Source organism: Aptenodytes patagonicus, chromosome 8, assembly GCF_965638725.1.
Source record: "Aptenodytes patagonicus chromosome 8, bAptPat1.pri.cur, whole genome shotgun sequence".
NCBI classification, from domain to species: domain Eukaryota; kingdom Metazoa; phylum Chordata; class Aves; order Sphenisciformes; family Spheniscidae; genus Aptenodytes; species Aptenodytes patagonicus.
The window spans coordinates 12,472,005-12,489,864 of NC_134956.1; the positions used below are offsets into that span (position 1 = coordinate 12,472,005).

At 53.7% G+C, this 17,860-nt stretch overlaps 1 protein-coding gene across 1 annotated transcript in view; it reads left to right on the forward strand.

Annotated features, from left to right (window-relative positions):
- Window positions 1-17,860, forward strand: part of PLXNA1 (plexin A1) — a 119,939-nt gene that overhangs the window by 93,169 nt on the left and 8,910 nt on the right. The window contains exons 22-29 of the mRNA XM_076346395.1: window positions 2,836-3,092; window positions 7,345-7,411; window positions 12,505-12,651; window positions 13,483-13,642; window positions 14,227-14,330; window positions 14,795-14,891; window positions 15,586-15,776; window positions 16,697-16,866. Coding sequence (XP_076202510.1) covers window positions 2,836-3,092; window positions 7,345-7,411; window positions 12,505-12,651; window positions 13,483-13,642; window positions 14,227-14,330; window positions 14,795-14,891; window positions 15,586-15,776; window positions 16,697-16,866 — 1,193 coding nt within the window. The remainder of the gene's footprint in view (window positions 1-2,835; window positions 3,093-7,344; window positions 7,412-12,504; window positions 12,652-13,482; window positions 13,643-14,226; window positions 14,331-14,794; window positions 14,892-15,585; window positions 15,777-16,696; window positions 16,867-17,860) is intronic.

Sequence of the window (17,860 nt, forward strand, 5' to 3'; positions counted from 1 at the left end):
AACCAGCTCCCTCTCCTTTCCCAGCCTCCCCACCTCTGTTTAATTTAGTGCGTGCAATTGCACAGCAATTGGCTTCTCGTTTGCTGGGCTGCCGAGGCTGCTCTTGATTAGAGAAAGGAGGAGGGTGACCTTAGCTTCCCCTTGCTGCTGACCCGGCACAGTAATTAATGTTGACGTGGGCTTCACAATATATTTAGGAGAAGTAATCGGCCCTGATGCAAGATGCACGGTCACTAATTACAACACAACAAGCTCTTACCAACTGCAAGTGCACGTGCTGGTGTTGTACGCCAGCATGGCTACAGCGCGGGGCCCTGGCCCTCTGCCTGCTTTCTTTCCCTGGTCCCTAATCCCAGCTCCGGAGCACAGTGGGGACCCTATTTCCGTGGATTTCCCCTTGCAGCTCAGGTTTCTGGATGCTCAGAGCCACAGCAGGCGTGAGCATAGCCCTCCCTGGGGCACAGCCCTTCCTGTCTGTGCAAATGCCTGACTCTCCTCTCACCTCTGCTCTTGCTCTTAAGGATTTTCCCTAAAGAGAGAGGGGTGGAAAGGGTATCAAAAAGGGTATCAGAGGAGGAATTTTGCATTGGCCGTGGCAGGCTGGGTGGGAGTTCATCCGCTTCCAGCTCCTAATTCAAAACATCCCACTGGAGAGAGCATGCCAGCTCAGCCTGGCCTGGGAAACAAGGGGTTAAAGTTGAAAAGGAGAAAAAAAAAAAAAAAAATTCCCCAAAAGAGATTAAATAAAGCAACTACAGTTGTGTAAGCTTCATATAATTTAATCAGGTTTGCTTTTATTTGTCTCTTTACTCAGAGTGTAACATTAGCTATTGCAAGTGACGGGAAGGAAACGGCACTTGCTCACGCACACGCTAATCCGCAGCAAGCATCAGGCTGTCAGTACCAGCTCCCTTTCTCTTTAGGTTTTGGGGGGGGAGGTTTGTTGCTTTGTGTGAATTTAAGCCTGATTAAATATTTAATTCAGTATTGTTCATTTATTTCTGCTAATGATCAGCAAGTTAAACACGGGGGCCCAGGGAGGTGACAGGCATGTGGGGGGCTCAGGCGTTGCCGTGCTGCTTGTGATGGCGATTTCACGTCCTCCCGTGCTCCCTGCCAAGGCTCCAATGGGATGTTTACTGTTGGGCAGGACCCGTTTCCCATCTTATTGAGATCCTGCTGCTCTGCTGAAGGGAGAAAGCCTCTCATCTCATGATCTCCTTTGCCTGGTCCTGGCTGCAAAAGCACCAGCAACATGCAGGGGTGGGGATGCAGCACGTCTCCCTCTGTCCCAGTTTTACTGGTGGGTCTGGTAGGTCTCCAGCACAGCCGCTGCACTTCAGCTGGCTCTTGGGTCTTCCCATGCTGAGGAATCAACTGGCATCTCTGTGTCCCTGTAGGTACCAGTCAATGCTGCTGAACCTCAGGCATCTGCCTGAGTTACCAGCATCATTGCATCGAGATCGCTGCATAGTCTGGAGGGAGGAACTCCAGGAAAACATAATTTAAAGCATTTCTCTTCCTAGCAGGACGTTATTCTCTGACCTGCATTAAGGGAAGTTGAGCCACGTGCTTGCTTGTGTGGTGCCCGCGAGAGGAACCCCGAGGACGGGGGCAGAGAGGGCTTGTCACTTCCCCGTCATTCTTCTGGGATGCTCTGGGGCAGGCGTCCCCACTCGCCTGGGTGATGAGGGTGGCAGTGGCACCTGGGGGCTCATATTGCAGAATTGACAAGGACTGGGTGGGAAACAGGGTTTTTGTCCAGTAGGAAAGAGTATTTTGGAGGGGGAAGTTACAACTGCGAGGAATTTTGCTGAACTGAAGAGTGCTGATCCAAAGTTTTGATTGAAGTGAAATGATTTGATGTGTCAAAACCCTGTTCTTCATTTTGAGTTGGTGTTTTGAAATGAAAAGTGTTGTTTTGTCTCCAAATATCGACATGAAATGAATTTTTTTACTTATTCTTCCAATCAGGAAGACAAGGGGGGGGGGGGGGAACCATTAAAATCGATGTTTTACCACAGCGAGGCTTTTATTCAGAGGAAACCATCTTTTCTAATGGGAAAACGTTGTGTTGTAAAATTGTTCATTTCTGATAAGAAATGTGGTCAGGGCTGACCACAGCTGGGCTGATGATGGCAGCGCAGGGATGAAAGCATCCCAGCCCAATCCCTGCTGGGTCCTATGTGGCCAAGTATGGCCAGAAATACACCTTCACATGTCTCAAGAGGAAAGGGAATATTTCAGGCTGTGTCTGGAGTGGGGCAGAGCCAGATTTCTGCTATTTGCTTCCCTGTCTGAAATCCAGCCCCCCAAAACCAGGCGGGTTTGCTGCTGGCGGAGCTCAGGGTTGTGGCTTTATTTACTTTCTGTACAATACCCGAAGCGCGTGTTGCAATGACTTGGGTGGAATTTGAGCTGCTTATTAGCTGAAATTGAAAATTATAATTTGTGTGTGTGTTTGGGAGAGAAAGAGTGTTTGTCTGTGGGAGGGAAGTGCATGTATGTGCCTGCACACGCGCAGGAGAGAGTCTTTGTATGGAAGTGTGTGTGTGTGTGTGTATATATACATATATATACATCGATGCCCTGAGACTGTGTTAACTTGATGCCGAGATATTGCAAAGTAGATAATACTTCTGGAGGGAACTGAGGCTGATCACCAAAGAGGAAGCTTGGTGGTATGGAGAGAGCAAATCCAGCTGCTTTTTGACCCTTTTTGATCCTTTCCTCTTGGGGGATGAGGGTAAATCCAGGGTCTTGTGCAGCCCAGCCACCTTCTTCTCATTGCCCTCCCCCTCGTGCCCATCTCCCAGCTTTGCTCTATCCTTGCAGGTCCAGGCGAATGTGGAGAAGTCCTTGACCCTCTTCGGGCAGCTCCTGAACAAGAAGCACTTCTTGCTGACCTTCATCCGCACTCTGGAGGCTCAGCGGAGCTTCTCCATGCGGGACCGCGGCAACGTGGCCTCCCTCATCATGACGGCACTGCAGGGCGAGATGGAGTATGCCACGGGCGTGCTGAAGCAGCTCCTCTCCGACCTCATTGAGAAGAACCTGGAGAGTAAGAACCACCCCAAACTGCTCTTGCGGAGGTGAGTGACCATCTGAGAGGCTGGAGCTGTGGAACAGTGCCCAGGCTCTTCTGAGTATGTGGACGTGAGCTGGTGTCCTTTAGGGATGCCACAGCCAACACCAAAGCCATCACTGACGGCAATGTTGGCACTGGGTCTGTGGTCAAGCATTTCCTTGCCTGTCTGCATGCAAGTATGAGAGGGATGTGGGACCAACCAGACCCAGCCAGCTCAGGAGTCGCCCATGGGATGTTCTCACTCTGGTTTGGCCTGTGCAGGTTCACGTTGTCTGGGGAGGATCGAGCAAGATGCTCAGCAGCTGCCGGCTGCGTAGGCTGGTGCAGGGAGGATGCGCACTGGTGTCGGGCACTGTCACGTGTTGCTGCAGCAATTGCTCCCACCTGCCTTCCCTTCTCCAGGTGACCCAGGCGGTCCCCCAAACCTCCTGGCACTTGGGGTGGCTCTCGCCTTGCCTGGTGGCTGCCTTGCTGCCAGCACTCCTGCATGGGTTCCTCTGCGGGTTTGCAACAGGCCGGAGTCCTCCTTTCACCACTGCCTCCTCGGGGCTTGCCCAGCTCGCCGGGCACGTGGGGGTTTTCCTGGGAAAGCCAAGCAGATCTTCACAAGCTGGGAGTCTCGCCGGGGCCGGGAGGAGTGCGAGCAGGAGGCAGCCTGCCAAGCCCTGCTGTGAGTCTGCCTGGCCCATCAATATTTAACGATAGCTCTGAGCTCTCCTTCATCATGGGCTGATGAATATTGAAAGATACACCAAGTGCCGAAGAAAAACAATTAATAAGCTCCACCAGCCCAGCTCAAGGCCCTCCGTGCCGTCCTCTCCCTTCACACGCCGTGCCATGCCTCCCCATCTCCGCCTCCACCAGCCCGGTGCTACCAGCCTCCAGCAGAGATGCAGGGATGGTTGAGAGCCATGGGGCTGGCGTGTCACCAGAAAGGCTCAAGAAAACCAGAGCATCTTTCAAACATCAACCAATGTTCATGGCATGGCCAGACCACACAAAGCCTGTTGGGTTTTGTGTGCCTGACCCTGGGGAGACACCTGGAGTGGACACAGATGTGAGCTGATCCCAGTTACATCCCTGCTCCCTTCCCTTGGCTGATCTCTTTAGGCACATTGCTTTCTTACTCTCTCTGCTTCATTTATCACATTGCGAGGGAGCCCTTAATTTCTCAAAGCACCTCATTAGCAATGTGACAGAGCGTGGTACGGTACAGACCTGTGGCTGGCCGGGAGAGGGGTGGGTCTTGGAGGTGCCCACCCCTGTCCCCCATTCCTGTTCCCTGAGCACATCCTTAGGCTCTTCCCTTCTTACTGTCCCTCCACGACACCAGGCTTCACTGAAATACTTAAACTGCATTTCCAGCTCCTGGGTCTCTCAGAGCATCATGAAGCCGCTGCCATTGGAGCAAAAGTCTGGAATGAAGTAAATCAATAAAATATAAATAAAAGGCAGTGCGGGGAGGCCAGCAGCTGCAGTGGCTGAGCTGTGGGAGCAGCACGGGGGCAGAGCCCAGACTGCCGGCACGGCAAGACCCAGCAGCTTGAGGACTATCAGTCCCCAGCCGTGGAGCTTGGAGGTCCATCGCAGGTGGAGCTGCGGGAGGCTTAGGACAGGGACGAGGTCCCCTGGCCAGCACCTTGCTCGTGCCTCCCTGAGTGATATTTAAAGAGACTTCATTTTTCCTGTAGCCACGGCATGGAGCGAGCGATGTTGAGAGCTGTGCTTCCTTCGTCCTTTTGATTAGCACTGCTGTTGGGCGCAAGAGTGTGCTTACTGCCCAGGGCAACTAGATTAACATTGATCTAACTGGGGAGAACTGCTATTTATTTATTTTGTTATTGGATAATCCCCCCGTTGCTGTGGCATGTGGCTCCATGGTGTATAAAGACAAACATTCACCGGAGCCTGGGTGGTGGCACTTCAGATGAGTGTTACAGGCTTGCCAGCAAGCGACCTGATCTGGGGCCGGGGAGGATGTCTGCTGAATAGTTTCAGTCCACCCCTTCCCTTGGCTTTCTCCCCATGTCCCTTTCCTTCTCTTTTTTCCTTCCCCTTGATGGATTAATCTTTCCTGGCGGGGCACAGGAAGGCTTCCCTCCTCTGGAGGCTCAGGTATTACTGTCCCCTAATGGTTTAAGGAGAACTGTGCTATTCCAGGGAGGGCAAAAAGGGCTAAGCCCCATTAGCACAAGAGAAAGCCTTGGATTGGGACCATATGACCCCGAGTCAGCTTGAATAAACTCTGGGAAAGTGGATTTCCTACCCCAGCCATCTGGCCATTGGGAGCTGCTCCTGTCCCATCTGCCGGGCATGGCATTGCTGTTGGGCAGTACATGGCATTGGGCAGTGGGACTCTTCATGGTGGCTCTGAGGTTTGGGTTCCTTCTGGGTTTTGTCTCTTGAGTCAACCCATTTGCGTCCATTCCCCTGGCGCAACAGGAATGCAGCCATGTCCCTGAGGTTATTAGTATTGCTTGTGCTTTCAGGAGCATCTGTGTTTGCAAGTGGCTGATCTGATGATTAATGGGTGGATAAGCTGAAGAAGCCTAACCGGAGAGGGTTGGGGGGGCTGGCTGGCATTTTTACTTTAAAGGGAGTGAAAGCCACTTTAAAAATAACAGACGTGTTAAGGGGGATTTTAATCTTATGACAGTGAGACCAGGCTGTGGTGCAGAGACAGGCGCGTTAAGCTGCCCTTGTAGGGCTGCGCGGTTCACCTGGGTCCTGTGTCACCCTCAACTCCCTCCATGCCAGACTGTCCCTCTCCTCTGCTGGTACGGCACATCCTGGCCGCAGTACCACCACCCTGAGGTCCCCTCGTCCTATTCGGACCCACCACGTCTCACACCCATCCTGCAGGATCCTGCTCTCTCCCTCTTGTGCACATGTTTCTATTCTATTGCACATATTCTATGTGCACATATTCTATTCTATTCTATTCTATTCTATGTTGTGCAGTGATGGTCCCAAACAGACACGGGCGACTCCCCCAGACCTTCCCTGCCATGCCGCTTTGGAGCATGTTGACACCTGGATTTGAACCATACTTTAGGAAACTAGGGGCAATTTATAAGTTTTCTCAAGGCAGTTTTGGCGGCTTCCTTCAACTGCATCTCCAAAAGCTGAGAGGCACGGCTCCATTTTTAAGCTCCTTTTTGGGCAAGTGGTTGCAGCATTGTTCACTGCAAACTCCTACATCACCACCCCACTCTGAGGAGACACACAGAGACCCGGGATTTCCACCATGCAGGCAGGGAAGGGTTAAATCCCAAGCATGGCACGGTGTCTTTGCACAGTGCTCCAAAGGTACATGGAAAACAGCTTGAGCTTCCAACCACTGCTCTTACTTCTTCCTCCTTTAATCCCCTTGTTTTCGGCTGAATTAGTACTGGGGATAAAACCATACTGGGATCAAAGTCTCCAGACCTAAATCTAGCGGTGGCTTTAACCAAGGCCATGTGCCAGTGGACCATGCCCTCTCTGTGTCGCACAGCTCTGCATCCTTGCCTGAGAGCCACCCAGATCCAGGCCCAAGGGTAAGGGCACGGAGAGAAGCGAGGGTGCAGAGCGTGGCCTCCTAAAGCTTCACCGTCACCACCACTGAGTGCCAAGAACCAGGTGTCCTCTCCTCCAGCAGTTCTTCTGAACAGACCTTGCACAGGCTGCTGGGGAGAACTCTCTTTATCCCTCCAGTATTGGTGGTGATTGTCATCTTGCTCTACTGTGGTTCCTGGACTTTGAGGCTGTAGAGATCAAGGGCTACTTTGGGTATTGCTGGGAAGTCCCATGTCACCCAGTAGTGGTGGGTAACATTTTACCTGGCTTAGGTGTCTCATACAATCCTCCTGTGGAGGGATCTGCCTGGTTCCAATGGGACACGATGCAAGAAACAAACTTCATTTAAGTAGAAGGTACCAGGGAGAGGTAGAAAGCTGGTCATCCCCTGGGCGAGACTCCCCATCAGACAAGGTCATGCTCGGCTCTGTCTGGATCTCCAAATACACCGGAGACCAATTTGCTTCTCCCTCCTGGGGGGCTGCTGTGGCTCAGCCGTGTGGATGGGCAAGCTTTTCACTAGAGCTTTTGCTGTCTGCTTGTGCTCCTTTGCTTCGAGGCTCCTGCCTTTCCAGATGTGACCTTTTAAAGCCAAAAATAATATAGCCACAGTCCAAGGCTGAGCTGGCAATGGGTGAGATCAGAGACCTTTAATATCCTCTCCTGATGACTTTGCTCTTCCTACTCCTTCCCTACAGAACGGAGTCGGTGGCAGAGAAGATGCTGACGAATTGGTTCACGTTTCTGCTGTACAAGTTTCTGAAGGTGAGTTTGGGAAGGGATTGCAACCCCGTGTGGGTGGGGAGGTGGTTCCTGCCTCACCGGGACAGGCAGCGTGGTACCCAGAGCCTGGGCTGACGTGCTCCTGAGCACTGCCACTCCCTCCTGGAGCAGAGATCGCTTCCCAGGCCTCCGTTCCCATCCTGTGTTTCTGAGATGTGATTAGTGGTTCTGGGTCTCTTTTCGGGGAAAGAGCTGAGATTGAGAAATGAAATCCAGACCGGGATTGCATAATGCGTAGCGGGTTTGAGATCTTCATAAAAATGGTGCCCGGAGAAAGGATAAATCTGAAGCAACTCAGCTGAGTCTTGAATCCCTTCGGAGTGGTTCCCATTCCTCCCTCCTTGCCTCTGCTTATGTAACTCGGGAGGAAAAAGCCCCGGGAGCTGGTCCTTCTGTAGACGTCACTGTGCTCGGAGGATATTTCTGCCTGTTTGAGCTGTAGTTTGATGAGCTGTGCTCTTCACATAATGCTGCTGTTTTTCCTTCATCTCTGACACTGAGGCCCCTTGGTAGGGGAATCATTTCCCCCAGGCATCTCCGCTTCTGCTGCTGCTTCCCCTCCAAAAGGTGCCCCGATGGGGATGGATGCCCTGTGGGGCCTGTTGGCAGCCGGGGACACAGCTCTCTCCACAGCATGTGCACGAGGGTGCAGATGACGTTGGATCTCCTCATGCCCCTGCCTGCGTTGGCGAGCCTGTTAGCTTGAATTCGCCTTTTTCCCAATTTCATCGGGGGTAGCAGAAGAGGATGCCAAAGCGTAAGGGCTGCTTTTACCACTGGTTCACCCAACCCATATCGAGAACGTTTATCCCATCAGCACTGGTGCTTCCACCTGCTAGAGCCACACCAGCAGCTGTGCGGGTTACACAGCTGTAGCTCCAGCCCATGGACCACTGGCTCAGTGCTGCTGCTGCTTCGGGATGACACCGGCGGGGTGAACGGCGTCTCTGGTCCCACTGCAGGTTTGTCAGTCAGCAGAGCCGTTTCTTGGGATCCTGCCTGGTGTCAGCACAGCGAGGCTGGGTGGCATGCTGCCGTTTTTGTGGGATTTCATCCCTCATTAAGATAAAGAGGGTTTGAACCATTTCCAGCCAAGAGATGAGAGTGAGCAGGAGTCTGTGCAGAACTCAAGTGATCGTCAAAGAGAGGTGATTTATAATATCACTTACATGCACTTGGCTTTTTGCCTCCGTCGAGGGATAGCCTGTATCTATAAAAATCTAGCTGTAGCGTGCAGTGGAGATTGCTTTCCAGGGGTGGGAGAGGAGAAAAGCTGTGCCAGTCACGGGGAGATGTGAAACCTCCCACCTCCTCTTCGTGCCGGGGCTTTGCTCAGCGGGGCCACCCTCTGCCCCTGCAGCAGCAGTGCCCAGTGGGATCAGGTAGGACGTGCCTGATGGGATCAGGTAGGACACTGGCAGACGGCTCTTTGGGCTCTGCAGGGTTGGTGGGACAGGCAGGAGTAGCTCTCGCTGTGGATAAACTCCCTCAGAGCTCCTTGAAGTGGACAAGGTTGTGCTTTGGCCGAGCAAAGGGCAGTGCGCAGCCTTCAAACACCCACAGCGGCGTTTGGGGACGTTGCGTTCATGTGCGTGACTTGACGCCCTCGGCCTGTCCCTGGCTGGGCTGGGCCATGTGGGCAGGTGACGGGGGCATGTTCACCTTGTTCAGAAGCTGCTTTGGATCAACTCATGTGCAACCACTGTCCTGCATCTGTCCTTGTACAGCCCTGTCCCCCTTTGGAGAGGCTTCTGGGCGCATCGCCAGTGTGGGGCAGGTCTGAGGATAAGGAGTAGCGTGAGAGAGAGATGTGGGGATGGGACCAGGCCAATGCCTTTTTATAAAGTCCTTGGTTAAGCCATGGCTTTGGCGAGGGAAAACGCCTCCAGTCTCTGGGTGGTAGCAGCAGGAGAGAGAAGTCTGATCTAGATGCAGCATTACAGGAGGAACATATGCAGAGGGCCTGGATAAACCCACTGGCTGTGTGATTTGTTACGCTGGGGATCATCTCCCCCGGGAAGCGGTTGAAACTCTATCACCTGGGTCACTTGAGTTAGACTGGAAGAGACTTGAGGATGCGCTCATGGTCTCTCCTGGGTCAGTCCCACCAGAGCCTGTTTCTGCTTGTCTCCCGGCAGTGAGGATCACAGGTGGCATCAAAACCCGTGGAGTAGATGGAGAGGTATCACACCAGTTTGCCAGCAGGGAAACTGCACCAAACCATGGTAGTCATGCATGTAAATGAGGCAGGCGGATGTGTGCCCAGCTGCCAGATCGGCTCTCAGCAAACCTGCCCGGAGCAGGGCTGGGCACTCGGCATCACGTGGCTGTGATGTGCTAGGGTGAGGGACAGGGACAGGGACAGGGACAGGACAGCCCCCCCTGCCCAGGGGCAGCAGCATGGGGAGCCAGCGAGGGCTGGCACTTTCATGGGGACCTTGTAGTAGCGTTTATCAGACTCTTAATGAGACACCCCGGGGAAAGGGAGAGGGATAAATTGAGACAAGTGCTGAAAAATGCACGATATTAGGTGCCTGATGAGCTAGATCTAGTCAATAAGACAGTTTGAGCGTTAGCTGGCTTGCCTCAGCCTGCTCCCAATGTACCGATGCGTGCATGCACAGGGGTGTTTGCAGCCGCCCTCCTCCAGCTCGGTTCGCATGCAGAGCCCCCCGCATGCAACCCCCCCCCTCTTGCTCAGACCCCCAGCAGTGAGCAAACTGCATCAGGGCTGGCAGCGTGGGCACAGCCATGTTTGGGGGGCAGGCTCCCCTCCATCAACCTACAGGGCCGCCCAGCCCCATCTCAGTGGTCCCGTCCTGTATCTCACCTGATGGAGATCATCTCGGGGCAACTGCCCAGCGCTGGTTTCTGTGGCCCCTGTTCGTTTTGTTGGTCTCTGTCAGGGACAAGCCCTAAACCATCCTCATCTGTTGTGGTTCAGTGAGCTGTGACCCATGGCAGCATCTCGGCCCCAGTCCTCAAGAGGCGGTGGGGACAGTGAGCTTGGGAGTGAGGTTTTGGATTTTAAGGGTAGGACCCACATTCGGAACAGGTGGGGAAGCCAAGCTGCAACGTGGAGGATGTGCAGGGTCAGGGGGACAGGGCAGAGGGGCTGTTTCGGTTGATATTAGGGTGCCTGACAGGTCAGAAGGAGACCAGGATCCTGGGGCATGCAGGAACCCCCAAAAGCCTGTATGGTGCTGGAGGAGTGAAGTACCCATCACCAGGACCGCTGATGCCTCCACCCCTCCGGGGAGGTCATAGGGCCAGCTTTAATCCACGCATCCAAAAAGAGATTTATTGTCTATCAGCCCGGCTGGCGTCCGAGGAGTGGAGGAGGTGATGCTGTGATGCCTGGAGTGCAACTGGGCCACCATTGCGGGAAGGGCTGAACCGACCTGTCTCGGTGGGGATCCCCAGAGGTAGGCGCAGAGCTGCAGATGGGTGAGCAGCAACCATGCCTCGCCAAAGAGGGGAAATCTGTGGGCTGAGATGGGAACAGCCATGCCAGATGTGAGCAGGAGTCCTGCTCCAAGCTATCCTCCATCCACACCACTTCCGCAGACTTGGAAGTTTTACGAGGAGTTTTTACAAGCAACTGGAAGAAGCAACTTGAGTCTTTCCACCGTGGCCGGAGGGGTGGGCTCGGTGTGCCATGGGAGCCCCTGGGGACTCACAGCTCTGCGGCCAGCCTGGCACTCCCGCCTTGCCGGGCAGCCGGTAATGCGTAGTGTAGCACCCACCTTGGGTTTTTCACTTTTCCAAGCTGACTTAATGAAGCCAAGTTTGCAAATGAAACATAATTTCAAAGACAGGCGTGTTGTCGGAAGGTCTGGGGATGATGTATGCCTGTTCCTGCTCGTTAGCAGCTGTCTCTTTAATTACCGCAGATGCTAACGAGATGCTAACAGCATATGGTGACAGGGAGAGCAGCCGCACTTTGCACCAAAGTACAATTTATTTGTGAGGCGGCTGGGAGGGAGGAGTGAGGGCTGGTGGGGTAAAATCTGCTGGGACTTCTCTCTGTCCTCTCTGCTCCCATCGTACCCTTTTTACTCCCTTAGGGCTGATGCCTGTGTCTGGAAGGGCTCAATGGGATGCAGCTCAGGGGAGAGGTTTGGACCCTGGGTGATAAAGGGGTGTCCACTTCCAGCCACCCTACGCCAACTCAAGCTGGTTGGTTGGTGCCTCCAACCTTGGCGGGTCCTTTGCTGTTCCTGGGTTGCTGCAGTTCCAGCATCCAGCATCTTTGGGGGGAGTGTCTGGTCCAGTTCTCCTCTCCCTTCCTCCCACCTGTGACATAGACACTGATGTGGCTCTGGCTGGTGGCTAAACCTAGCTCTGACTACAGGGGTTTGGCAGTGGGGACATGTAGGTGGCAAATGGTTTAACTGCAGGAAACCTCATTGCCTGGTCCCCCCCATCAGCTGGAGACTCAGGATAGGGTTGTCAGTGAGTTGCTCTCTTGCTTTTCCTTCCCAGTGGATCGGGCTGGCTGTGCCCAGCCGTCATATGGAGAAACCTCCTTTGACCTTCTCTCATGTGAGACTGGGCTCCTGGCAGATGCCAGAACTGCATTGTGATACCTGGGCAAGAGCCCCCAGACTGTCCCACTGCAGTGTGCCCTTTCCAGTCCTCAGGTGCTTCTCTTGGCTGGGCCAGCTCAAAAGATAGGCTATATCCCATACACAAAGTCCCCAGACCCAACCTGCTCTTCACTAGCCCCGAATTTAACCTTTTTAGCTCATTTTTGGCCTGTAGAATGAGCAGAATTCACCGGGGATTATCTGGAAACTCTGGGAAGCTGAGCCTAGGGGTTGATAGACAAGGGAACAACCTCCAGCGAGCTTGGAAGGAGAGAATGAGCTCCTCCACAGGATGAATTTTACCATGTGCCCCCTTCCTTGCAGTCTTGAGCAAGGGCTGGAGGCTCTTTATAAAGCCATGTATGGGGCTCGATGCTGTAGGGCCACAGCAGGCTCCTGACACGGTGGTGGTTCTTGAAAGGCAAATCTGGTGCCTGGCACCTTCTCACCCCTCTCTCTCCCTCTCTTCCATCCCCTGTCCCGCAGGAGTGTGCTGGGGAACCACTCTTCATGCTCTACTGTGCCATCAAGCAGCAGATGGAGAAGGGACCCATTGATGCCATTACAGGAGAGGCTCGCTACTCCCTCAGTGAAGACAAGCTTATCCGGCAGCAGATTGACTACAAAATGTTGGTTAGTGAAAGCAGAAGCCTCACTGGTACTGGTGCTTGCCAGGACTACTAGGTCCAGCTATTTAACAAGATCTTGGAGGAACCCAAAGTACTTTGCAGAGAGTGTTTTGTCTCTTGTTCTTTCCAGCATCCCTGGGGTGCCTCTTGCCCTCTCTGTTGTCCATCTCAGCTAGGGTCATAAATGGGGCCTTTGTATGGCAAGGTTTGCTCTTGCCATGGAGCTGAGAAAGCCAAACGTGAACTGAATCCCCCTCCACACCTCTCCCAGCAAACCCCATGGCCCTGACAGATACGGGGCCACAGACGCTGTTGAGCACATGCTGCCAGGAGCAGCCAGTGGCTCATGTTGGGTGGGAATCAAAGTTAGAGCCTTGAGATTACTGCAGGAGATGGAGAGATACTTATCTTCCTCCATATAAGCCAACTCCTCTGTCCAGCTGACTAAGCCAGACCCTACCCCTGGCTTAGTCTGCAGCTGGTTCTTCACCACCTCGATCTCCACCGGGGTGGGGTTGGGAGGGGAGTGGAGTGTGCCTGAGCATCTTTCAGGCTAGACGGGTTTTGGTGAGTTGGGCACCGTTTGCTGGCCCAGGATTCCTTCACTGACACTGTGCTGCCTTTCTGGGAATAGTTGGAGATTTGAGGGTGATGGGGAGAGGTGGGGAGAAAGGGGGAGCAGGAATGTGCCATGTGGCTGCAACTCCGCAGCAGCCCGGGAGGTGAGAAGACATGGCCTTGTAGACAGCTGTAGCCCCATGTCCTTGGACCTGCCTTTGCAGCCAGTGTGTCACAACCACTCACTCGAGTCTTTCTGCCCCCCTGTGCTGTGCAGACCCTCAACTGTGTGAACCCCGAGAACGAGAACGCCCCGGAGATCCCTGTCAAGGTGCTGAACTGCGACACCATCACGCAGGTGAAAGAGAAGCTGCTGGACGCTGTCTACAAGGGGGTGCCCTATTCCCAGCGACCCAAAGCCGGAGACATGGACCTGGGTAAGAGAGAGGCCAAGCACTTCCCTGTGGGGAGCAGGGATATGACTAAGAGCAGAAGTGCCAAAAAACCTGTTCAAGGCAGAAAATCCGCATCTCCTACAGGAGAGGGGACCTGGCAGGACCAGAGCATTTGTGCTTGTCCGGTCTACTTTTGCTGTGCTGGTGGCACTGACTCTGTGTGGGAACCCCTGGCATGAGAGTGTGGGTCCTGCCAGTAGAGAGGATGGGGAGAGGAGCCTCCTCGGCTCTGGCTGAGGTTTGGATTGCAGGCTTGAGGTGGCTGAGGTCCAAGGAGGCCAGCACTAGTTGAGACCAAGTGTTAACAGTCCTGTTCTTAAAGGAGGGGCAGGAGAATGAAGAGGAGAGGAGCAAAGGAAACAGTCGCCAGGGTCGGATTGATGCTGTCTTTCCTTGAGTACTTAGAAACAGTCTTTGCCCAACGCCACATTGATAGTCATCAGTCCTGGGGTTCAGAAGGTGGTGGGAGGGCTCTTTTGTTGATGTCCAGACCGTGCTCCTACCTCGTCTTGGCTTTGTGCTCCTATCGCCCCCTAACCATGAGCCCTTCTCCCTCATGGGGACAGAGTGGCGGCAGGGCAGGATGGCCCGGATCATACTGCAGGACGAAGATGTCACCACAAAGATCGACAATGACTGGAAGAGGCTAAACACCCTGGCCCACTACCAGGTAAGGCTGTCTGTGGTGGAGAGCACTGAGCAGTCACCAGCTGCTTTGAGCTTGAGCATCTCTTCTTCCTCCTCATTTTGGTCAGGGCCTGGGCTCAGCTCTCCAGACCGTGCAGAGGCATGGCCAGGAGGCATGCAGTCACTTTCCTGCGTGGGCCCCATGTTTATGGTCCTTCCGTTCAAGGAAGCACTAAATGGGGCATCTTCAGGACTCATAGAGGCTGTTTCCTGCTCTGACCTTACTTTGCCATTTTCATGTCAAGGTTTCTGGTGTGTTCCTGTTCTGACCTCTGCTCCGATCTGTCACAGGGGTAGATATGTAGGTCTCCTTTGCAGGAGATGGATGTCCCTGGGGTGGGGTGCAGTGTAGCTTCATCCCTCCTGGGCTGGTTTCTCCCTGCTGTGGGGCTGTTCCTCCTGTGCTTCTCTGGTGTCACAGCCTGCTCACGCCATCTCTGCCCCCAGGTGACAGACGGCTCCTCGGTAGCCCTGGTGCCGAAGCAGAACTCGGCGTACAACATCTCCAACTCCTCCACCTTCACCAAGTCCCTCAGCAGATACGGTGAGCACGGAGGGGCATCCTCCACTGTGCTGGCAGGGGAGGCAGCACCAGGCTGGGCTTGCAGACCAAGGCACAGGGCAGGTGATTGTAACTGTGGCTCACGTGAACAAGGTCCTCCAAACCCCTGGCTCTCCTGCACCATGCTATTTGTTCTGGTGTCAGAGAGGGAGCAGATGCCCTCAGAGCCATCTCTCTTTGCAACATGTCAGACTCGGGGGAGAAAGACACATGTCAGATGGCTACTGCTAAGGGATCCCCTCCCTTTTATTCCCCTGAAATCTAATTAAAATAGGCACAGAGGCACTTTGCACTTAAATGAGCAGAGTTGAAGACTCCAGTGAACATGCTGGCAAGTGTGCTTCAGCCTTGGTTTGGAAGGAAATAGTGTGGTCAGCTCAGACCGACACAGGAGGCATCTGTGATCCTGGCACCTGCGTGCTGGGAGCAGGGCAGGCCCCTGCAGAATCCCTTCCACGATGGTCCTGGCCCCTGTACCTCAGCCAGGCTTGCATGTAGCCCGGCAGGCTGTGAGCACGGTCCCAGCAGAGCTCCCAGTCCACGGTGGCTGCAGAGGCTGGATCCCAAAGCTCCCGTTTCATGGCCATGACGTGCGGAGGGAAGGGAGGTTGATGGGGCTGGCGGCGAGGTGGAGGTGGGCAGGGTACGAGCATCCCCCTGTGCTCGGTGCTTGCAGAGAGCATGCTGCGGACAGCCAGCAGCCCCGACAGCCTGCGCTCACGGACCCCCATGATCACCCCTGACTTGGAGAGCGGCACCAAGCTCTGGCACCTGGTAAAAAACCACGACCACATGGACCAGCGGGAGGGCGACCGGGGCAGCAAGATGGTATCTGAAATCTACCTGACCCGTCTGTTAGCCACCAAGGTATGGCACGGAGACACAGAGCTGCCGCCTGGCTTTTCAGATCTGGATGGGGAGGGTTTTGGTGTAGTGATTTGGGTTGTCCAAAAATGGTAAGCACTGCTTTTTTAACCACCTGCTTCAGCACAGGAGGAGCTACTCTCTTCGTCTTTGGGCTTTCCTGAGCTGGAGGTGATGTTTTTGTGTGTCAAAACCCTCAGTGAATATCCCTTGAGTGGATTTTCCTATTTGCTTTTTGCACCCTTCGTCGTTTTTACTGTTCCCTGTATTCTTGAGGAGCTGCTGGACTGCAAAGCAGAGATGCCCTGGGGCAGGGGCCTCATCCCCTTTGGTGTTCGGGATAAAGCTGCAAAATCAGTGATGTGGGAAGGGTAATTACCCGGGGCATTTGGCATCGCAGCGGGTTCCCCTTCCCTCAGCGCATACAAAACCTTCTGTAGTGCCGAGCGGGTGCTGTGTGTCTGAGATATCCCTAGAGAGGAGTGGAGGGCTGTGCTGAAGGTACTGGCTCAGGATTGCAGAGACTGGGCTCAGCCATTTCCCCTGTGACTTGGCTCCCTGCCTCGTGGGACGAGGGCTTGTTCAGCAATGTTTGTCATCAGGTCTCGGGTACCTTAATGGGACCCAAGTAAAGGCCATGATATGATGTACATCTGCTTGGTTTTTGCTCTGTATGGTGTTTTTATTTGTATGCTTTTAGCGTGCCAGATCGTGCAGTGAAGGAGGTACCTCATTACTGCAGAGTCTGTTTCCCAGTATAAACCACTGAGAACCGGTAGAGTTACACAGACTGTACTGTGCTTCTCTTCCAGGTGGTAGGAATACAAGTGAAATTGGTTTAAAGGCCTACCTTTAGTTAAAGGCTCATGTCTCTGGTGGCACTGGGCGTTGCCGAGTCACCCTTCTCTCTTTCTTCTCCTCAGGGCACCCTGCAGAAATTCGTGGATGACCTGTTTGAGACCATCTTCAGCACAGCACATCGTGGGAGCGCGCTGCCCCTTGCCATCAAATACATGTTTGATTTCCTGGATGAACAAGCTGATAAGCATCAGATCAATGATTACGATGTCAGGCACACCTGGAAGAGTAACTGGTAATGGAGAGGGGCAGTGGGACGGGGTTAACGATATCACAGCTAAGGATACTTCCAACCCCTCCCACAGGGAGCAGAAATATGTCCCTGGAAATGATCCAGGACAAGAGAGGCCCATATCTCTGTATTTCGGGTGTGGGTAAATCCCTTGCATGCCTTCCTGCAGCAGAAAAAAAATCCCAGGAATGCAATGGTCCCTCAGCCCTTCCATCCCCAAATCCCGGGCACCACGCTCCCCCTGACGGCTAGAGTCGGCCAAGGACCTCAGTGGTTTTGTTCCCATCTTACCTTGAGCAAACGCCGCTTGGGCTTCCCCGTCCTCTGGGCACCTCCAGAGATGCCAGCCCCAATTCTCATCTCGACTGTCCTAAAGGTGTTTCCGCGCTCCCTCCCGTCACTCAGCCGAGCGTGCCTAACAAAGTCAGCATAAAGCCATGTATGCATCCTCCCTAACCTCGCCTGCAGAGCCAGACCATCGGCTCTGCTAATCACTCTCTGAAAAGCAGGGCGGAGTGGCTGATGAGACCTCCATAAGTGCTGTGCTGGGGCCAGGGCTCAAGCAGGCGTTGGCTCTTGCTCTGCAGCCCCCCCTCGGTGTTTTACTTTTCTGCTACCTCACTGATTTCATCTCTCTGATCTTGCTGTTACTGGAGACGAGTACGTACATTCCCGTGTCTGGCATTTGTTAAATGGCAGCCAAATTGCTTTTGTATAGTTCAGTAACTGTTGGCAATTAGCAGGGCAGGAAAAGAAACATTTTTAAATGGAGATGTGAGAGCACGGAAGTGCTTGGAACTGATTTATAACTCAGCTTTCTATATTAAAAGAAGGAGTGAAAGGCAAGGGAGGAAAAAAAAGCCCCGCTCTGCAGGGGCTGGGCATGCAGGCTCCTGCATGCTAATGCCTGTGCTTATCTCTGGGCGCTAATTCGATGTGTGGAGCTAATTTCTCGAGGCCATTCCTTTCACAAATGAAATATGTACATGCACCCGGT